Source organism: Gordionus sp. m RMFG-2023, chromosome 5 (genome assembly GCF_954871325.1).
Source record: "Gordionus sp. m RMFG-2023 chromosome 5, tfGorSpeb1-WG-v2, whole genome shotgun sequence".
NCBI lineage: Eukaryota > Metazoa > Nematomorpha > Gordioida > Chordodea > Parachordodidae > Gordionus > Gordionus sp. m RMFG-2023.
Genome location: NC_088779.1, coordinates 28,610,565 through 28,629,476, shown reverse-complemented (window position 1 = coordinate 28,629,476; position 18,912 = coordinate 28,610,565). Strand labels below are relative to the sequence as shown.

Below are 18,912 nucleotides of genomic sequence, written 5' to 3'. Positions count from 1 at the left end.
TTATATATTTAACTATGATTTTTTTCCTTCTCTATCATTTTTGGCCTTTTCATTTGTATTTTAAATAAAAAAAAATTGCTTATGTTTTATTCATATAAATAATGCATATAATAATAAAGATAAAAATTATTTTACTGTTTTTTTTTAAATATGAAATTTAAAAAAAATTATTTGTCAGAATTGAAATATAATTTATTAATTTCTAAGATTATTCACTATAAGATGTGAGGAAATGGAAAGAACTTTATTCTCCACAAACAACAATTCTTATAATATTATAGATATATGGAGTTTTTAAAAGAATTCACAATTAAGAGCCATCGAGACACAAATAGTATAATTAAAAATAATTGTTAAATGATCTTAATAATGAAGGCAAATCAAATGTTCTGGATCCTTATCAGCTTACTATTGAACATTTACTTTGGTATATTTATATATATATATAAATGATTCGATATTTAACAAATGTTTAATTACAACTGCAGTATAATTATACAAGCGACTCCTAAATGTGAAAATATTATTTTAAAAAAAAAGCCAAATGGATACCACTCGTTTATATTTTTTCTTGTATTAAATAATTGATAATATTTAACAAAAAATAAAATTTATTTATACTTATATATAACTATATTTCAAATTAGTTTACACTCAATCAAAAGTAAAAATATACAACACCTTACAACACAAACAAATCCAATGCAAAAGTTACTTCGGAAAATATTCAGAATGTTTGGTTGGAGGTCCTATTAAATTTATATATTTTAGGTTTGTAAAAAAAAGTTTTGTTTATTAAAGAATAAAATAAATAAGTCTCATAATACTTTTTACAATATTTTATTCAGTAGAAAGCAATATAGGCTTGGGGGGGAGGGGCAAAGATCTTTTCCATTTCTCATAAATATTATGCCCTTTAATATTTAGTATTAACTTTTAGTTTATTTGAATAACATTTCTATTGATAAAATACTTATATCTTTAGACAATATTTTTAAAGAAAGTTTATTAACCTATAGTGTTTATTTTATTCAATTTTTTACTGATCCACTATATTTTAATTTTGATAAGAAAAATTTCCCATCCATTTTTAGATTCTCTTTAATAGTAAAAAAAATGTTTGCATCCCTTTGCCCTCCTTTGATTTTGGTCTATTATGCCAGTGATTTAATTACTTATTCTTCACAACACACACACATATGTATATACATATATATGGTAAAGAAAACAAATGAATCGGAATGAATGCAAAGTCAATCAAACTTATGGCTCAATTCAAGACCGAGGTATAGTATGGGTTAATAAAGACTGTTCCGCTGTTTTTGATGTGTACTATCAAACACCCAACCACGAATCTCCTTTCGGTTTTATCGATAAATTTTCAGCAAATGCTGATTCAATCCAATCATTGCTTACAAGTCCTAGGATTCCTACATCACAAACTTTTTCGAACGAATACAAGAGTGCTACTTGTGAAAGTGCCGGCGCTCTAAACGAATGCGAATTTTTTCGAAATCTTTCCTCTATTCGCTTGCTAAAACAACTATCCTTCGCCGAATGTTCTCGCAAAAGACGCTCTTACGGGTATGTCAATAACAGAATATGGGTCGACAAAGGGTGTAAGGCCACATTCGAGGTCAAATTTAAACAGGAAGAGGAACAGTACAACTATCTACATTCTCTTTTGGCTGGAAAGCTTTTAGGAACATATCCGGAAAGAAGACCCTTTGATGATTTTATGTTCTGCGCTAGTCCACCGGCTACCAAAACATACTGGGAATGTCCATTGGGTGTTAATTTTGGGGTTTCCCCAAAAGTGGAAAATTCAACTTTCAAAGTTTTGGAACCATATGATTCCGATGGTTTTGCCACAAATCTTTATAGACATTACTCTAAAAATTATGGAAGAGATTTCAGATTTAGAAATCATGAAAAGAAGAAGAACGTTGGCAATTCTAAAATGATAGTTGTGGAAAAGTTTAAGCTACTTAAATCAATAGATGAGAATAAATTTCCTTGCAAATTTAACAAAACCTATGGTATTGACATTAGAAGTGTTGACCCTGAAGACGAAGTCATTTATGAGACATTGATGAAAAAGGTTCATAATCCTGAAGCCCTTCCTGTACCAATTAAATCCGCTTCCTACATATGGGTGGACAAAGGATGCGCTGGTATATTTCAGATTCGAATTAAAATCATGAGCTCATTAGGATTTTTGGCCTCTGATTTTCCGTATTCTCGTTATATACCACAGAATAGTAAATATCATTATCAAGGAAGAGACGATTTAATCAACGAAAATGAACGACCGCATAGTATACTTGAAAGGCAACATCACCAAAATAATATTCAATATACAACTTTTTCATCCGAAATTCATAAATTACAAGAGATTTTAAGTACAACAATCAAAAGCAGAACGACAATAAAAGGTAAGGGAATCTATCGAGATATACATAAGCCTAACATTTACACTTCTAGGTACATTCCGCATAGAACATTCACGGCTATTGCGGGGGTATACGGTCGATGGAGTGTGCTTAATAACACAGAACAATATTCATTGGTAAACCCCATTAACAGTAGTATTACTACATCGCTACCAAATACATCCAATTACACTCAACTATGGCCTCATAAATACTTAAATGAAGTCAATAATCTTTTCACATTAAATGAATTTCACACTATTCCAGGCGTAAATAACGAAGAAAATGAACATTTTAGAACTAAAGAGCCCGTCTTGCTTAGGGAATATGTGACATTCTGTGGCAGTGGCTGGTCTGAATATAGAGAATGTAATATAGGTAAGCCCATTCATGGAATTCAATTACAACGGCAAATGGCACACGATTTTGAACCTAACTATAAGGAACTCAATTATAATAATGATACTAGGATAGGTAGTGAAACAGAGGCTGATTCTAATAAATGCCAATATCAAAAGACGTTTGGATATAGGGATCAAAATATATGGGTGTCAAATGGGTGTCAAGCTATTTTCACTGTTTTCCTGCCAGATTATAACCAGACTTCAAGTCCCGTAGAGACTGATAATCGCGAAGAGACGGCAGAAGTTATTTTTTTTATCACAATATTTAAATTAACTTAATTAACCCTTAATGATAAAAGTATATTAAAACATTTAGCATACTAATACTACAGCAACTACCTAGCTCTTAACTACTTTAAACAATAAATTTCTTTATAGTGATTATTTTTTAATAGCCCATGGAAGAACTTGGTGATAATTTCACCTTATCTTCATTAGCGAAATATTTGATATTTTTGATAAAATAATAATATTTAATATATTATAGTTAGCCTGTCAAAGTCTAAAAGGACGAAACCAATGTCAGGCTCCGGGGAATATAACTAACATTGCTTTGTTGGAAGAATTTTCGAAAAATAAATGTGTATTTGGTAAGTTCTTCTATTAAATATATACACGAAAGTTAACAGAAAATAAATAACAAATATAAAATTAAATTAGCAAATATTCGTTTATTGTCCATGATATTCATTAGGAAAATATATTTAAAACACTTACCACTCCAACCTAAGTCTTAAATAAATTTTTCTAAAGTGCTTACAAATTTTGTTAAAATATACTGTAACTTGTTACATTTTTTGAGTTATCTTGCATAAATATAACGGCAACTAGTTATGTTTGGCAAATATAACTAGTTACATTTTATGGGCAAAAGTAACAAATTTTCTGGTTAATTTTTTGCTAACTAATATATTCAATACAAATGCATTTATTATCTTTATATAATGATTTGCGAAATTTTAAATAACTAATTATTAAATATCTCTCACTTGCATCAAGCGCTCCAGTCGAGCGGTTGTTTAGTTTAGAAAAACTTATTTCTGGAAAAAACATACATACCTTTTATGAATATTATATATTTTTCAGTGTAATTATTTCCTATTTTAATTTTATTTTCATTTAAAATATCTTTGATTAAAATTTTTAAATGGCAAAATTATTTGAATAATAAATAAATTATATTAAAAATAATTGGTTAGATATATATTTTATAAAGAAATTGTTTTTAAAAATAATATAATTATAAACAATTATTTACCTTTTCAATAATATATAGCTATTAACTTTGATAGTTACTTTTTTAGAAGTAACTTTTAAAAATACTATTGTGTACTTACTAGCCAATATGATAATTTTCCGACGGTAATATAACAAGCATTCAAATAATCTCTATAAAGTCTTATATTTATTTTAACTAACCTAAAGCATAAATTGAATCCTATAACTATAATTACAAATTAATTTTCTCCCATTATTTTTAAAATTTTTTATCTCTGAACTAAAATCTTGCATTGACCTATTGAATAATCCAATCCGAGTTTATTTTTGAAGATGTGAATTCCGATCCAAAATTATATTTTAAGTATAGGTCTGAGTATACGATTCGATCAAAAATTTCCTCGATTGAACTGTTGAAAAATCGACCCTAATATGTTCGGATAAGATTCGACTCTTATTGTAACAATAGAACTTAAAACTAAACTATAATTACATTTTATCTTACAATTTTATTCTGCAGGAGAATCGTACGGGCATGCGTATAATTACGTTTGGGTCGATGATGGTTGCAAAGCTGGATTTTTGGTTACTTATCTCGAAATTTTTAACACGTTCCCACATTCCACTTACAATGTAAAACGCACTTTATACGCCGAGCCTGACAAAAATTTCTATTCAGAAACAGAAACTGGTATTGATCATCGTTGGGGTTTTTATCAAAAAATATTTTTTGTGCTTTCATTTTGTTTTGCATTTTATAAATATATTTATTTTTAAAAAACAAAAGGATTCGCCAATGTATATGTATATTTTTTTAAAATAGGGTCAGTCAGATGTTAGGTTAAGATTGAATCGGTATAAGCATGGGCGTCACTATCCTTTACAATCTCAGGGAGCTCGAAAAATTTTTTTAAATACTTTTTTTTAAGTTAACAATATTCAAAATTATCTTCCTTTTTTTTATAGCAAATATTCTTAAAATTACCTTCTTTTTTTTAGCTAACATTATCAAAATTACCATAATTATCTTTTTTTTAGCTATCATTATTCTACTTTTAGTGGTATAAAAAAAATTCAAAATTTTGAAAGGGGCTCTTCAAATTTTCAGAGGGCTCAACCCCCCCCCCCCCTTTTCGCCCCCACTTCCACCAATGACCCTACTGGATATAAGCATTAAATAATTCAATATTTTTAATTTTACAAAAGCTAATTAAAATATGCAATACATTATATTTGAATTTCTTTTAATATCTAAGCCAAGCTGCCATACATTTGTAATCTGCCATTATCGATAGGGAACTGTATTCAAAACTTAACTCGTTATTTTTTCGATAGTTCTAAAGGAAAATGTTTAGGGTTTTACTATACCGGTTGCAACGGGAATGCCAACAACTTTTTATACAATGATCACTGTGAGAGGACTTGTCGAACAGGTTATGGTTAGAGGAAGGAAGGAAGGAAGGAAGGAAGGAAGGAAGGAAGGAAGGAAGGAAGGAAGGAAGGAAGGAAGGAAGGAAGGAAGGAAGGAAAAAATGAAATGATGACCGGTTTAGATTATAATAAATTTATAAATATAAAGACTCTTTCTTTCCATGCCTTTTGCCCGTGGAAATTGGTAATTGTTCCCACTATGAGACCAAATATTTTTTTAGTCCCATAACTTCAAGATGCGAAGGTTTTATATATTCTGGTTGCTCTGGAAATGCCAATAGATTTTCAACGCTCGAAGAATGTGCCTCACTTTGTGACGTTTTAGGTAGATAAATTTAAACATTTTATAATTTAATTATATTTATATATATATATTAAAATTTAACAAAAAAGTTTCTATTTTCAAATAACTCTTTTATAATAATATAAATTAATATAAACTAATCATCTTTCTTTATTGAAATTTTACATTTATTAAGGATTTTTGACATATCCAATTCTCCTTAATTTTATTAATAGAATATTTTTATATGACGATTAATAACATATTTCATCTCACAATAAATTATAAGATGTGAAAGGCACGTAGAGTTCGGTTGGGGTAGGGGGAAAATCCCCCCCACCCCTCACCTCCTCCCCTCTAAAGTCAAAAAATTTAGATGTCGGTTAAAATTTTTAAAAATATTATTTCTGTTTCTACCTCATTATTTACCACATTCACAGCAGGAAATAAATAAGCTACTGATGTGTTCTATCAATTATTATTGATTATAATCCTACTAAACTATTTATAATTAATTTTACTGCAAAACTAAAGTGAAATACTTCAAAAATGAAATCGATTTATTTGATTGAGACGATGAGATGGCTGAAAAGGATTCTTAAGGAAATTAGGGAAAATGTAGATGATGGATGAATTGCATAAATTATACGTCATTGTTGAGTCAAAGGTAGAGCTCTTTGAATTTAATATTTGTTTACTTAGATTCGCAGCATGGCAAGATACTATATAAATCTCTATCTTCCTTTTGGAAATTTTTATAACGGTTCCACGTCAATTCGGCGCGCTACAATTCGGCACGGCGGCAATTCGGCGAAGCGTCAATTCGGCGCGTATCTATTACAGTTGCAATTTATTATAAATTACTTAGTATAAAAATATAAGGATGATTAAATAGAAGTCATTTTGAATTTTGGTATTGTTAATTATTTCTTCACATTTATTTTTTTCAAAAATCTCAATTTTATTTACTAAATGTGTAATATCGAGACAAATTAACTATACCTATTACTTTAATGGACCGATTTACCACATTATAAGGTATGATGATTAGTAGCCAATATTATGTAAGCCTGGATATTTTGCGCATAGAAGGAAGAAAGAAAAAGAAAGATTTGACCTCTATCTCTAATCTTATTTATTATTTTGGCTACAATCTTAATCAACCGTTTTTAAAAATAGACCTAAAATACCCCCCGATAAGTACTATAATGTTAAATCTTACCCCTGATAAGTAATATGCCCAAAATCTCGGCTCACATAACATTGGCTACTAATCCACATACCTTATGTGGCAAATTGGTCAACCAAAGAAATAGGTATAAACATTGGTTATTAATTTTTTTTGAAATTACACATTTAATTTTTGATTTATATAATTTAAAAAATTAGCCTAAGCATAATATATTTTTTTTAAAAGGATTAATAGAATTTAAGGATTTTTAAAGTCAGTCTAAATTTGATTTTATTTGGATCATGGCTGGGTCTATTTTTAAAAACGATCGATTTAAATTCTAACCAAAATAATATGTAAGATTCGAGATATAGGTCCAAACCTTTCCTTTTCTTTCTTTCTTCTATGCCCAAAATCTCGGCTCACATAACATTGACTACTAATCAACATACCTTATGTGGTAAATTGGTGACCCAAAGAAATAGGTATAAATATTGGTTGTTAATTTTTTTTGGATATTACACATTTAGTAAATAAATTGAGATTTTTGTAAAAATAAATATGAAGAAATGATTAATAGGACCAACATTCAAAATGATTTCTATTTAATCATCCTTATTTTTTTATACTAAGTAATATTAAATTGCAACTGTAATATATACGCGCTGAATTGTCGCCGAGCCGAATTGTCACCGCGTCGAATATTCCGCACCGAATTGACGTTATACCTTTTATAACTGAAATGAATAAAAGGTTTTAATTAATCAGGCAGCACATCAAATTCGCAAACATTATTATCGCAGAATCTTTCCTAATCTATTTCAAATCTTGAAGATAAAAAATTAAATATTTGACAGATTTTTATTGTTGAGGATATTAAAGTATCCCATTTTTTATTACTAGTTATACAAACTATGGTATAAAACGTTAAAAATGGTTGATAATATCTCAAAACATTTTATAGATGCTTCGCATAATTTCAAACACATTTTAGACTATTTTCCTACTATACATAAAATTATATATTTTGGCAAGTTTACCCATTAGTACTTCAATGAAGAACATTTTATCTTTATAACAAAATATGTGAGAGTGAGAGAGAGAGAGACGAAAAGTACTAAGTCTGAAAATAGATTGAGTGGGCGTTAGCTATTCTTAATATACACAATGACTTGACCCCAATCACTGTTAAAATCATTGACAATCACAAAGAAGATTAAATTTTACTTTATAAATTTATAATATATATCTTAATTATATTAATACAACACAGTAAGTTTATCTATGTGCACTAATTCTCAAAAATATTTCTGTGTATTACTATATTCCCAATTTTTTTTTAAGAAAAATCAAATTCTTAAAAAAAAATTTTTAAATTTATTTTTAATTATTATAAAATTAATATTTTCATTTAATTTATAATTGAATTTGTGTATAAGAAATTGTCAATAATTTAAAATCACTAGGCCTAATTGATTTCTGAATATATTTATAAATAATTTCTAGAAAAATTTCCCTTTTTAATTTAGTTATCCCCCCCCCCTTAGCGTATTCCTGCGTAGGTGACTGAGATGATCTTGTAATGCTACCTTATCAGACATTTTTATTTAAATTATTATAGAGTTATATACATATACTATATATTATTAGCCTTTTCTAACTGATATTAATAAGGTACATAAAAATTATAAGCTTTAATTTTACAATATTTCTCTAGCTCGTTTTTCTTCTGCAAATCTCTCAATAAAATATCAATCTCTTGCTAAATATAAATATAAACTGCCGAAAGAGTTGGTGTATGCTCTATTATATAATATTTGTAATAAAATTACATCATTAAAATGCCTAATATAAGAAAGTGTCTGCACATTACCTCCCGACCCTGGTAACGGAAGTTCAATTCACATCCGATACTTTTACAATCCAGCAACCAAAAGGTGTCAACAATTTATTTATACCGGTGATAATGGGAATGGTAACAAATTCAAATCTGAGATTGAATGCATGAAAAGATGCTCAAGCAAGACTATTTTTGTTTTGTCGCATTTATTATAAAAGTGGTTGAATCTTAATTATGTTAATTTGTAGTGCTAATTTGGCATAAAGTAACGTGAAAATAATATAAAAAGTTGGTGATATGCTATGAAGCAAATTTGATAAAATATCTTTGATTACCATTTTTTTTTTATAAGTGCCAAAAAACAATAAATTAAAATACGAACTCGTTACAAAGAGAATCAAGGCTTCTTTAATATACATGAAATAGGTAAGGAAATTTAGGTAACATGAACTGAATTACATAAATATTTTTTTTTAATTTCAACAATTAATATTTTAAAAAAAATTTTTAACCATAAAACGGATATAAAAGATAAATAAAAACTTCAAAAAAGTTCAACAAACCAAATATTTTTAAAAATTGCCATTTTTGCTGCTCATCAAATAATTTTATAAAAATCTTTATTAAAGAAGGCAAAAAATATTAACCCTAAAAAATTAAGATTTTCTCGCTTTTAATATTTATAATTTTTTATAAATGCTCTAATATTTTTTTTTGAAATGAAAAATTAATTTTTACAAATACTATGATCTAGGCAACTTGGCCCAGCATGGTGAAATTTCGATCATTTGTGCTAGCTATGATTTCACTCACAAGGAATGCGATTTAGGTATACCTGTAGTTGATTTACTAGTCGAAAAACAATTATCAATCTTTCCTTGTAAAATGGACTCTACATATGGTATGATAGGTAGCAAGGTGTGGGTCTTTCAAGGTTGCACTGCCAGATTCAAGGTTAAGACTTTAGGTATAATGCCGCTTTACAACCCATCCTTTAGTCATTTTCAATACGAAATTAGCTGGAAAGATAAAAATGATGACTCTTCCCCAAATCACTTACATGTTAACGATACGTATAATACAGATACATATATCCAAACAGGCAATGATATAACCACAGATTATTATTCGAAAAATAGTTATAAAAAATCTTCAACATGGCCCTCTCAACCGAATGATGTATTGTGGTACAATGGAATCGGTTTTAATCCTGATCCAATTCCTACTAGTTACGAGTTAGTGACTTGCTCCAGTTCTGGCAATGATCAGCTACAAATATGTCCCCTTACTGGATCTGTGGTCAAAATTTCTCTGTATTCAGAAATTTCAAAAGATGTATGTGTCGAAGGGAAAACATATGGAAGACAAACCTCGAATTTATGGGTCTTTAATGGATGTCAAGCTCAATTCTTGGTGTGGAAACAATAAAACATGTTTTAAATTAAAAGCATATTGTCAATTTGATTCCAAAATATTATATCTATAAAAAATTTATCATAAGTTAATTATATTCATATCGAAAATTATTTAAAGTAATCATAGAATATAATTTGTACCTATCTTCATTGTACATTTTTACCTTAAATGATATTAAAAAAATGTTCCCCAATACATTATTTATTGTATAAAGGCAATAATTATATAAACTGAAAATATGATTATAAAATTATTTTAATATAAAGAAAATATTTGCAGAATAATCATACAAGTTATTTTATATATAATTATAAATAACTAATCACAAAAAATGTTCCTTTCAATATATTCCTTAAAAAAAAAGGAAATTATGTGCATAAAAAGCTACACATGTATCAATTCCCTAAAATTTTATATGCAACCAAATGATATACAAGTTAGGCCGGGGAACATGCGAGCCCTAAAGATAAACCTCAATAAAAATAAACAACTTGATAATATTAAATAAATAATATCTCATTTTATTCCACTTATTTACTTTTATGCTATAAATAAAAATAATTTTGTAAAAAATATAGTTTCTTATCAGTATTAATTTTTCCGAAAAAAAATTCGGGAAAGTATGAGCTACTGCCGGGAAAGCTTTCCCCGCTATTGAACTGCATAATATTGATCATTTTTAAATATTGAAACAATATATATTGCAATACTTTTTTGTAAAAATATGCCATAATAAATAAATAAATATAAAAAATTAGTGAAATTTATTGACAATTTAAACAAATAGAATGGATTAAAAATGCATAAGATCCAAGTGCCCCAAAAAAGATTTCAAATGGGATAAACCACAAACATTTTAGATTCATTTATTAGATAATGGATTTCTTGATGACTTGATGTAAATAATTTAAAATCTTGTGTTCAATTAATCTTGATTTATATCTTTTTACTGTTGCATAACCTAAATGTGTTTCACCATAGCGACTAGCAAGGATGGATATTCATTAAATATATACATGATTTTATCATTTGTTAATTGTTTCTTTTTTTCTCGAATTATAATTACCATACTTAAATTTCAATAATAAAAATAACTAATGACTCAAAAACCTCGTATGAACCTCTAAGTATAATAGCCCCAGCCACTATCAATAGCTTTAAAATTTAATTATATGATAGTTTAATCATATCTTTTGTTCAAATAAGGAATAATTTTATGCAGGGTTTAATCATTTATATAAGAGAATTGTTGGATAACTGAAATTTTTATTATTTTTTTTGATAAATTGCAGTGCATTTAAAAAAGTAACTCTTGAGGGGATAAATTATATATTATGTTATTAAAATTTTTATATGTGATCCGTTATTAAAAGAATTATAGTCGCTTATGAATATTGAGGCTATATGCATTGGGTTAAAAAATTAACCAATTACTCTAAAAAAAATCCCAAAGTTCGCAAGAATCTCGTACTCATCAGATCCCCGGTCTCCCCTACTATATATAAATATTCGATTTATGTAGAATCACCAAATACTATAAATACTATATATGCATGCTATTAAGAAATTGCAGACATTAACATATTTATTATAAAAATGAATATGATATAAAAATTGATTGATTCCATATAAAAAAAGAGGGAAATATTTTGTCAACGAGTTTCACTCTATTAGTAAGTTATCTATATATATATACATATACTTATTTTAATACTCAAATAATGTATTGAATGATCAAAATCTAAAATTTGCTCGAGTAGTCTTTCACTGAGGAGAAGAGTAAGAGAAGAATGATCATTCATATTGGTTTTTGTTAGTTAAAGTCTAAATATTTTGTTTTGGAATCTTTAAAATATACATTTAATCTCAGCATCTCTAGTGTTCTTAAACACCGCGTTTTTAGCCAATTTTTAAAAACGGTTAATTAAATAATCTAGCCTGAAAATATTGCCTAAAAATCATTTTTAAGAGAATTATCTTATATTTAAAAATATTTTTTATATAATAGTTATATTTTTTAAAAAATTTTATTAATTTGAAGTACATATAAAAATAATAAATATATTTAGCATGTAATTCGGAAAAATTTTATATTTAATATGTGATAGATAGGTTTTAGTCAAAGTTATTATGTTATTTAACCTTGAAGGAATTTTAAGGATCGAGTTAGACAAGAATTAAAGTTATTTATTTAAGTAATAAAATAATTATTATTTTCACAATTTATCAATATATTTTTTTTTGGTAAAAGTTAATTGTATATGATATGTAATGTATTAAATTGTTCTTAGTGTTATTTTTTGTAAAATGTTTAATTTTATTATTATATAATTTGATATGAATTTGAATAATAAATTATGATGATTATTTTGGATATTAAATAAAAAAATGAAAGAATTCTATTACTACTAAAAATACATTACAAAAATGTCGCAATCTATAAAAAGTCTAACGGTTTCAAACCTGTGTTACAAAGATTGGTACAACTTATTTTAAGAATTTATAAGCACACAACCAAGTTTAACATCATCACAAGAAAAATCTCTGTTATTAACAACAATAAAGTGTTATACTTGCAAAATACTGGTAAATTTATGTGCACCTGATACTCCGGGAAACAAAGAGGTATTAGAAATACATAATATTTTAATCAAACATTTTCATCTCAAACCTAATATATTAGTAGTGAGATATAATTTTTATCAATATAATCAACAAAATGATGAAAAACTAATAGACTATATATAAAATGTACGGAAATTAGCAACGACTTGTGATTTTGGGGAATATTTACATACTGCATTAAGAGATAAATTTATATTCGGAATAAAATATCCAAAATTTTTACAAAGATTACTATCCGAAGACGATATAGACATAAATAAAGCTATTCAGATAGCTACTGCAGTAGAGACAGCAATAAAAAATAAAAAATTAATACAAAATGATGAAACTAAAATCGATCATATAGAAGAGGAACATAATGATAATGTAAATAAAATTAAAAAAGTTAATAATGATAATGACAAACAATCAAAATCATATAATAATGCGAGCTACAAAAAACCAAATCCATGAAACACCTGTGACGGAAACCATAGAAGGGAAAATTGTCTTTTCAAGAATGTCACGTGTTATACAACAAAATTGGGCACATTGATCCAGTCTGTAGAAAAAAAATTGTGAATTTTATTAATAATAAAACAAACGAATATAATCCAGAATTTTGGGTGGATGTCAAAATTAACAACAGTGATATCAGAATGGAATTAGATACTGGAGCTGGGGTAAGCATAATTAACGAAATAGATTGGAAAAATAAATTTAATCGACCTGAAATAACAAATTGCTTGCTAAAACTTAAAAACTATACAGGAATCGATATACAACTATTAGGTCAGACTGTAGTAAAAGTACAATATAAAGGGCGAACATTAGAACTACCTCTCATAATTACAAAAGGATATACAAAAATCTTATTGGAAAATTTCCCAAAATGACTGAATTACCTGAAAGGACCATACAAATAAATAATATTAATATACAAAATGAATCTCCTCAATTATTTACCGAAGAATTAGGCTGCTTGAAAGATTTTAAGGCACAAATATATATGAAAAATGAGAAACCAATTTTCTGTAAATCACGTCCCGTACCATACGCTCTAAAAGATAAAGTTGAAGAAGATTTAGATAGATTGCAAAAAAATAGGAGTAATAGAGAAAATTAATCATTCACTTTATGCATCACCCATAGTAATTGTTCAAAAGAAAGATAAAACATTAAGAATTTACGGGGATTTTAAAAGAACTATAAATCAAAATATTAATTGATTCATATCCAATACCAAGAATCCAAGATTTATTAGCCAATTAGGGAAAAGGAGAGGAATTTTCAGATCTCTCAGATGCCTATTTTCAAATTAAAGTGGGGAAGAGTCTCAAAAATATCTTGTAATCAATACGCATAAAGGATTATTTAAATATACAAGACTACCTTTTATAATGTCTTCTCCAGCAATATTTCAACGAGCCATCGAGAATTTATTATAAGGTTTTGAAGGAGTAGCTTGTTATTTAGATGATATTATAATAACCGGGAAAAATAGAGAGAAACACGAAACAAATTTAAATAAGGTACGTAAATGTCTAGACAAAAATGGAATCAAGCTATAAATAGGAAAATGTAAATTGGACAACAACATTTAATATAAACGGAATCACAACTACCGAAAAAATACTGAGGCAGTTAAAAAAGCACCAGAACCAACGAATTTGAAACAATTACAGTCATTTCTAGGGTCAGTAACATACTATTCAAAATTTATTTCAAACTTAGCAGTCAGAGCCAAACCATTATACAAATTATTATAAAAGGCAGTTGTTTGGAGATGGACTAATGAATGCAAAGACGCGTATAAAAAAAAAGCAAGAAATTAGTAGTACTTCAATATTACAACATCATGATCCAAAATTACCCATTATATTAGCAACAAATGCATCAGCCATAGGAATTGGGGCAGTAATATCACATATAGAAGGGGGTAAGGAGAGACCAATTTTATTCGCCTCAAGAACGCTAAATGCAGCTGAAAAAATTATAGCCAAATAGAAAGAGAAGCTCTTGCCATCATAATTGGGGTTACAAAATTCAAAGAATTTATATATGGAAAAAAGTTCACATTACAAACAGACCACAAGCCATTAATGAGTTTATTTTATCCAAGAAAAGATATACCAATAACATCTACTGCCAGAATACAGAGATGTGCTTTATTATTAGCAGGTTACCAATATGAAATAGAAGTCAAAAGTAGTAAACAAATAGCAAATGCTGACATGCTATCTAGATTACCTATAAAGGGAACTCCAATTTCAAAAGAAGAAACGCTATATCAAATACAGGTGGGAGAAGCACCTTTAAATGCAAGTGAAATTGAAAGAGAAACAATGCGAGATGATATAATTTCTAAAGTATACAGATATACAATAGATTGATGGCCAATAAACTATGATGCATGTTTAAAGGAGTATAGCCAAAGGAGAGAACAGAGAGAGGTTGTTTATTATGGAGAACTAAAATGATAATACCACAACAATACCGAAACAACGTGTTTGACATGATACATCAAGGACATATCGGAATGGTAAAAATGAAGATGAGAGCATGACAATACGCGTGGTGGGCTAATTTAAATCAAGATATAAAAACATGGGTAGAAAAACGTAGAGAATGCCAGGAACAACACGATATGCCTCAAAAGACAGCAATTTAAAATTGGCCAAAACCACCAAAACATGGCACCGAGTACATAATAATTATGCTGAACCATTTCAAAATCATTATGGTTGGTAGAGATAGATGCCAGCAGTCGCTGGCCAGAAATAGTTCCCATGATTAACACTACAACCGAAAGCACAATAAAAATATTTAGAAATATTTTTGCAAGATTCGGATTTCCCGAGATAATCGTTTCTGATTACGGACCCCAATTCAGCAGCAAAGATTTCAATAATTTTTGTGAAAAAACGGGATTCAATTAGTGCATGGAAGTCCTTACTATACTCAGACAAACGGCATGGCTGAACGTTTAGTTCGAACTTTTAAACAGGGTATGAATAAAAGAAACGAGAGGGATTTAGAAACCAGTCTAGCTATTTTTCTCTACAATTACAGAAATACACCAGGGACAGAAACTGAACAAAGTCCCACTGAAATACTACCTATATTTAAAGAATATAGGATTGTCAAATATTCGAACGGGGGAACAAAAAGGAGAAGTTAGAATATCACAATCAAAAATTCCAGATAAATGAAAAAGTTTGATCACGCCTTTACAATAATAAAGAAATAAAATGGGAAGAAGCCATTATTAAAGGCATACTCGGATCACAACGTTATGAAGTAAGTATAGCGGGTAATACGATTATACGTCCTACTGACCAATTAAGAAAAACCGAAAATATATTGATTGAAGAATACGAATTAGAAGAGAGAACTGAAGTAGAGAAAACCGAAGAGATAGTAAACAAAGAGAATGTAATAAAAAATAACGAAGAAATGAATCAAAAGAGAGGGAGGAAGAAGATACAAGTCAAGATCGATATCCCAAAAGGATACGATCGAAACACCAGATAGATTAAGGATAAATGATATGTATTAAATTGTTGTTTTTGTTATTTTTTGTAAAATGTTTATTTTTCTTATTATATTTATTTGATATGAATTTGAATAATAAATTATGATGATTATTTTGGATACTTAATAAAAAAAAATGAAAGATTTCTATTACTACTAAAAATACAATAAAAAAAGAAAAACATTTGAATATTATTTTTAACAAGAAAATAAATTATATTAAATCAATTTAATATATATTATATACGTTAGCGGCAATGTGTTACTTTTTCAACTTTAAAAAAATTTTTTAGCGCGTTTTTTTAAATTTAAAAATCTGATTTTACCGCAAATGTATTCTATCATTGGAATACCTACCCTAAGATAATTTTATCATGAGCTTTTGAACCTAATATAATTTATATTATTTCTTCCATAGATTTTTCATATAAATTATAATTAACTCAAAATTTAAAGGTAAAATTATCTACAATTCATAAGATGGGTATTGCAAACATGCTGGAATTCATTTCCGGTAAAATCAGATTTTTAAATTTAAAAAAACGCGCTAAAAAATTGTTTTAAAGTTGAAAAGGTAACACATTGCCGGAAAAAAACACATTGCCGCTAACATATATATTATTATTTAACCAAAAGAAAGTTAATATAAAAATTTCCCCCTTATGTTAACATATAGCCGTAACACGAGGGATGAGAACGGCGAAATTTTTCCAGGGTTCGGTTTAAGGTTAAAAAATAGGTTGGTTCGGGTTCGGTTTAGGGAAATATTTGTGAACCCGGGGTTGGTACCGGGTTTAGTTCGGGTTTAAGAATTTTTGAATTGATAAAAAAAAATATCCCATATTTAAATCATAATTAAAAAAACTAGACATAAATTTAGTATAAAAAATAGATTTTTTTATTCTATTTATAGGCAAAATATAGTTAAAAATACAAAGCATAGTCATGTATAGATTTAATAATTTTTTTATTTAGACATATTTTTTTAAATTAACAATATCTAATATAATAATTTTTTACTTTGACTTGTTCACTTTCATTTTCCTCTAATGAATAATCTTTGAGAATAAGTTAAAAATTAAAAATAAATGGCGTAAATGAATTTAATTGTTTAAAATTTATTAACAATCTAATAGGAATCTTTGAGAATAAATTTAAAAAAAATTTAAAAAATGGCGTAAATGAATTTAGTCGTTTAAAATTTATTAACACTTCACCTAAATGAAAATCTAAAAATATTCTAAAATGTCGAGTAAATTATTTGTATTTGTATTTACAACTATACAAATATCTTATATTAATTTAAACAATGCACTGAACCCGGACTCAAATAAAATTCTCATGTTCGGTTCGGGTTCAAATTTTTTCCCCAAAAACCTAGATTTTCTTTTCCGGGTTCGGGGTTGGTTCGAACCCCTGCGAAAAATAATATACAAAAAGATAAATATGTACTTCAAATGTATAAAGCTTCATTTTAAACTTCATATCGTAACCAGGATTTTGTTATGAGGGCACTATTATCCGGCGGTTTTCCCCGCAAATTTTATTGGAGTTCTTTAAGTCCATTTATTGTAGGCCTTTGGCCATATTAGATTTTTATAAAAATAATGATGAGTTTAACCTTTTTTTATTATAAAAATGCTTTTTAAATTTTTTTAAAATATTATAACTGTTATTCATTGGAGAGTTATCTCTTAAATTATTAGATGTGCTGCAAAAAAATTATTCAATACTTCTATTATAGGCTTATCGTAATAATACAATGATATTTGTTACAATTCCTTATTAAATTGTAATCAAGTTGTCGAAGAGCTCGTGGGAGAGACTTTAATGAACTTAATGGAACCTAGTATTAATAAAAAAGAATATATAAAAAATTAAATAATTCTGTGAATAAAACTTACGACTCCTGTTTTTCACTAAACCAAATTTTATATCTTAAATTTTTTACAACAATACTAATTTTCTTCAAATTATAAAACCAGATAACTAACTTTTATTTTAAAAATTTTTTCATTTATATACATTTTTTTAAATATGCAAAAAAAATTACAAGTACATTAGAAATTCATAAAAAATAATAAAAATTACAAGTATATTAAAGTTCATAAAAAAAAAAATTCCTAGACTGCATATTCAAATTAATACTTAACAATCGTCGATAGCATATTCACCAACTAACTAATTATATAAAAATATAATTTATATTATTCAAATGATTTACGTGAATATAATACCAACCACCCAAGACTAACCTTCCACTGCATCTTTCGTTGGTTCCCCATTCTCCCGCACCGAAAAAGCTGTATTGTTACTTGAGGTCTCTACTGCTATTGGACAGAACCTCAACTTGCGCATCTCTCCGCACGACCAACATTCTAGACGGTTTTTCTTAACCCAATATGGTTGTTCAATTCTTCGTTCGAATCGTTGTCTTTTGGGTATTTCCTGCAGGAGTTCTCCATATCTTTATTGCGCTTCCGTTCTCGCAGCTTCCATCTATCTGTTAGATTCTACTGATACGTTCACCTCTCTAATTTCCATCTTTATAATCTTAATTCCTAAGCGGAAGTATGACG

The 18,912-nt window shown here is 27.7% G+C and overlaps 1 protein-coding gene across 3 annotated transcripts; it reads left to right on the top strand.

The window, feature by feature from the left end:
* The first annotated feature begins 314 nt into the window (after positions 1-314).
* On the top strand, positions 315-10,403 carry LOC135929428 (uncharacterized). Of its 3 annotated transcripts, none has more exons than XM_065466005.1 (9): positions 315-427; positions 648-771; positions 1,225-3,079; positions 3,324-3,426; positions 4,575-4,745; positions 5,311-5,487; positions 5,634-5,810; positions 8,795-8,959; positions 9,534-10,403. In XM_065466005.1, exons 1-9 carry the CDS (start codon positions 358-360, stop codon positions 10,205-10,207), a joined length of 3,516 nt encoding a protein of 1,171 aa, XP_065322077.1. In that variant the 5' UTR covers positions 315-357; the 3' UTR covers positions 10,208-10,403. The 3 variants fall into 3 exon arrangements, with proteins under 3 accessions (XP_065322077.1, XP_065322078.1, XP_065322076.1); XM_065466006.1 differs by having other exon boundaries at positions 4,575-4,763; positions 8,795-8,914; XM_065466004.1 differs by having other exon boundaries at positions 4,575-4,763.
* Positions 10,404-18,912: the final 8,509 nt, after the last annotated feature.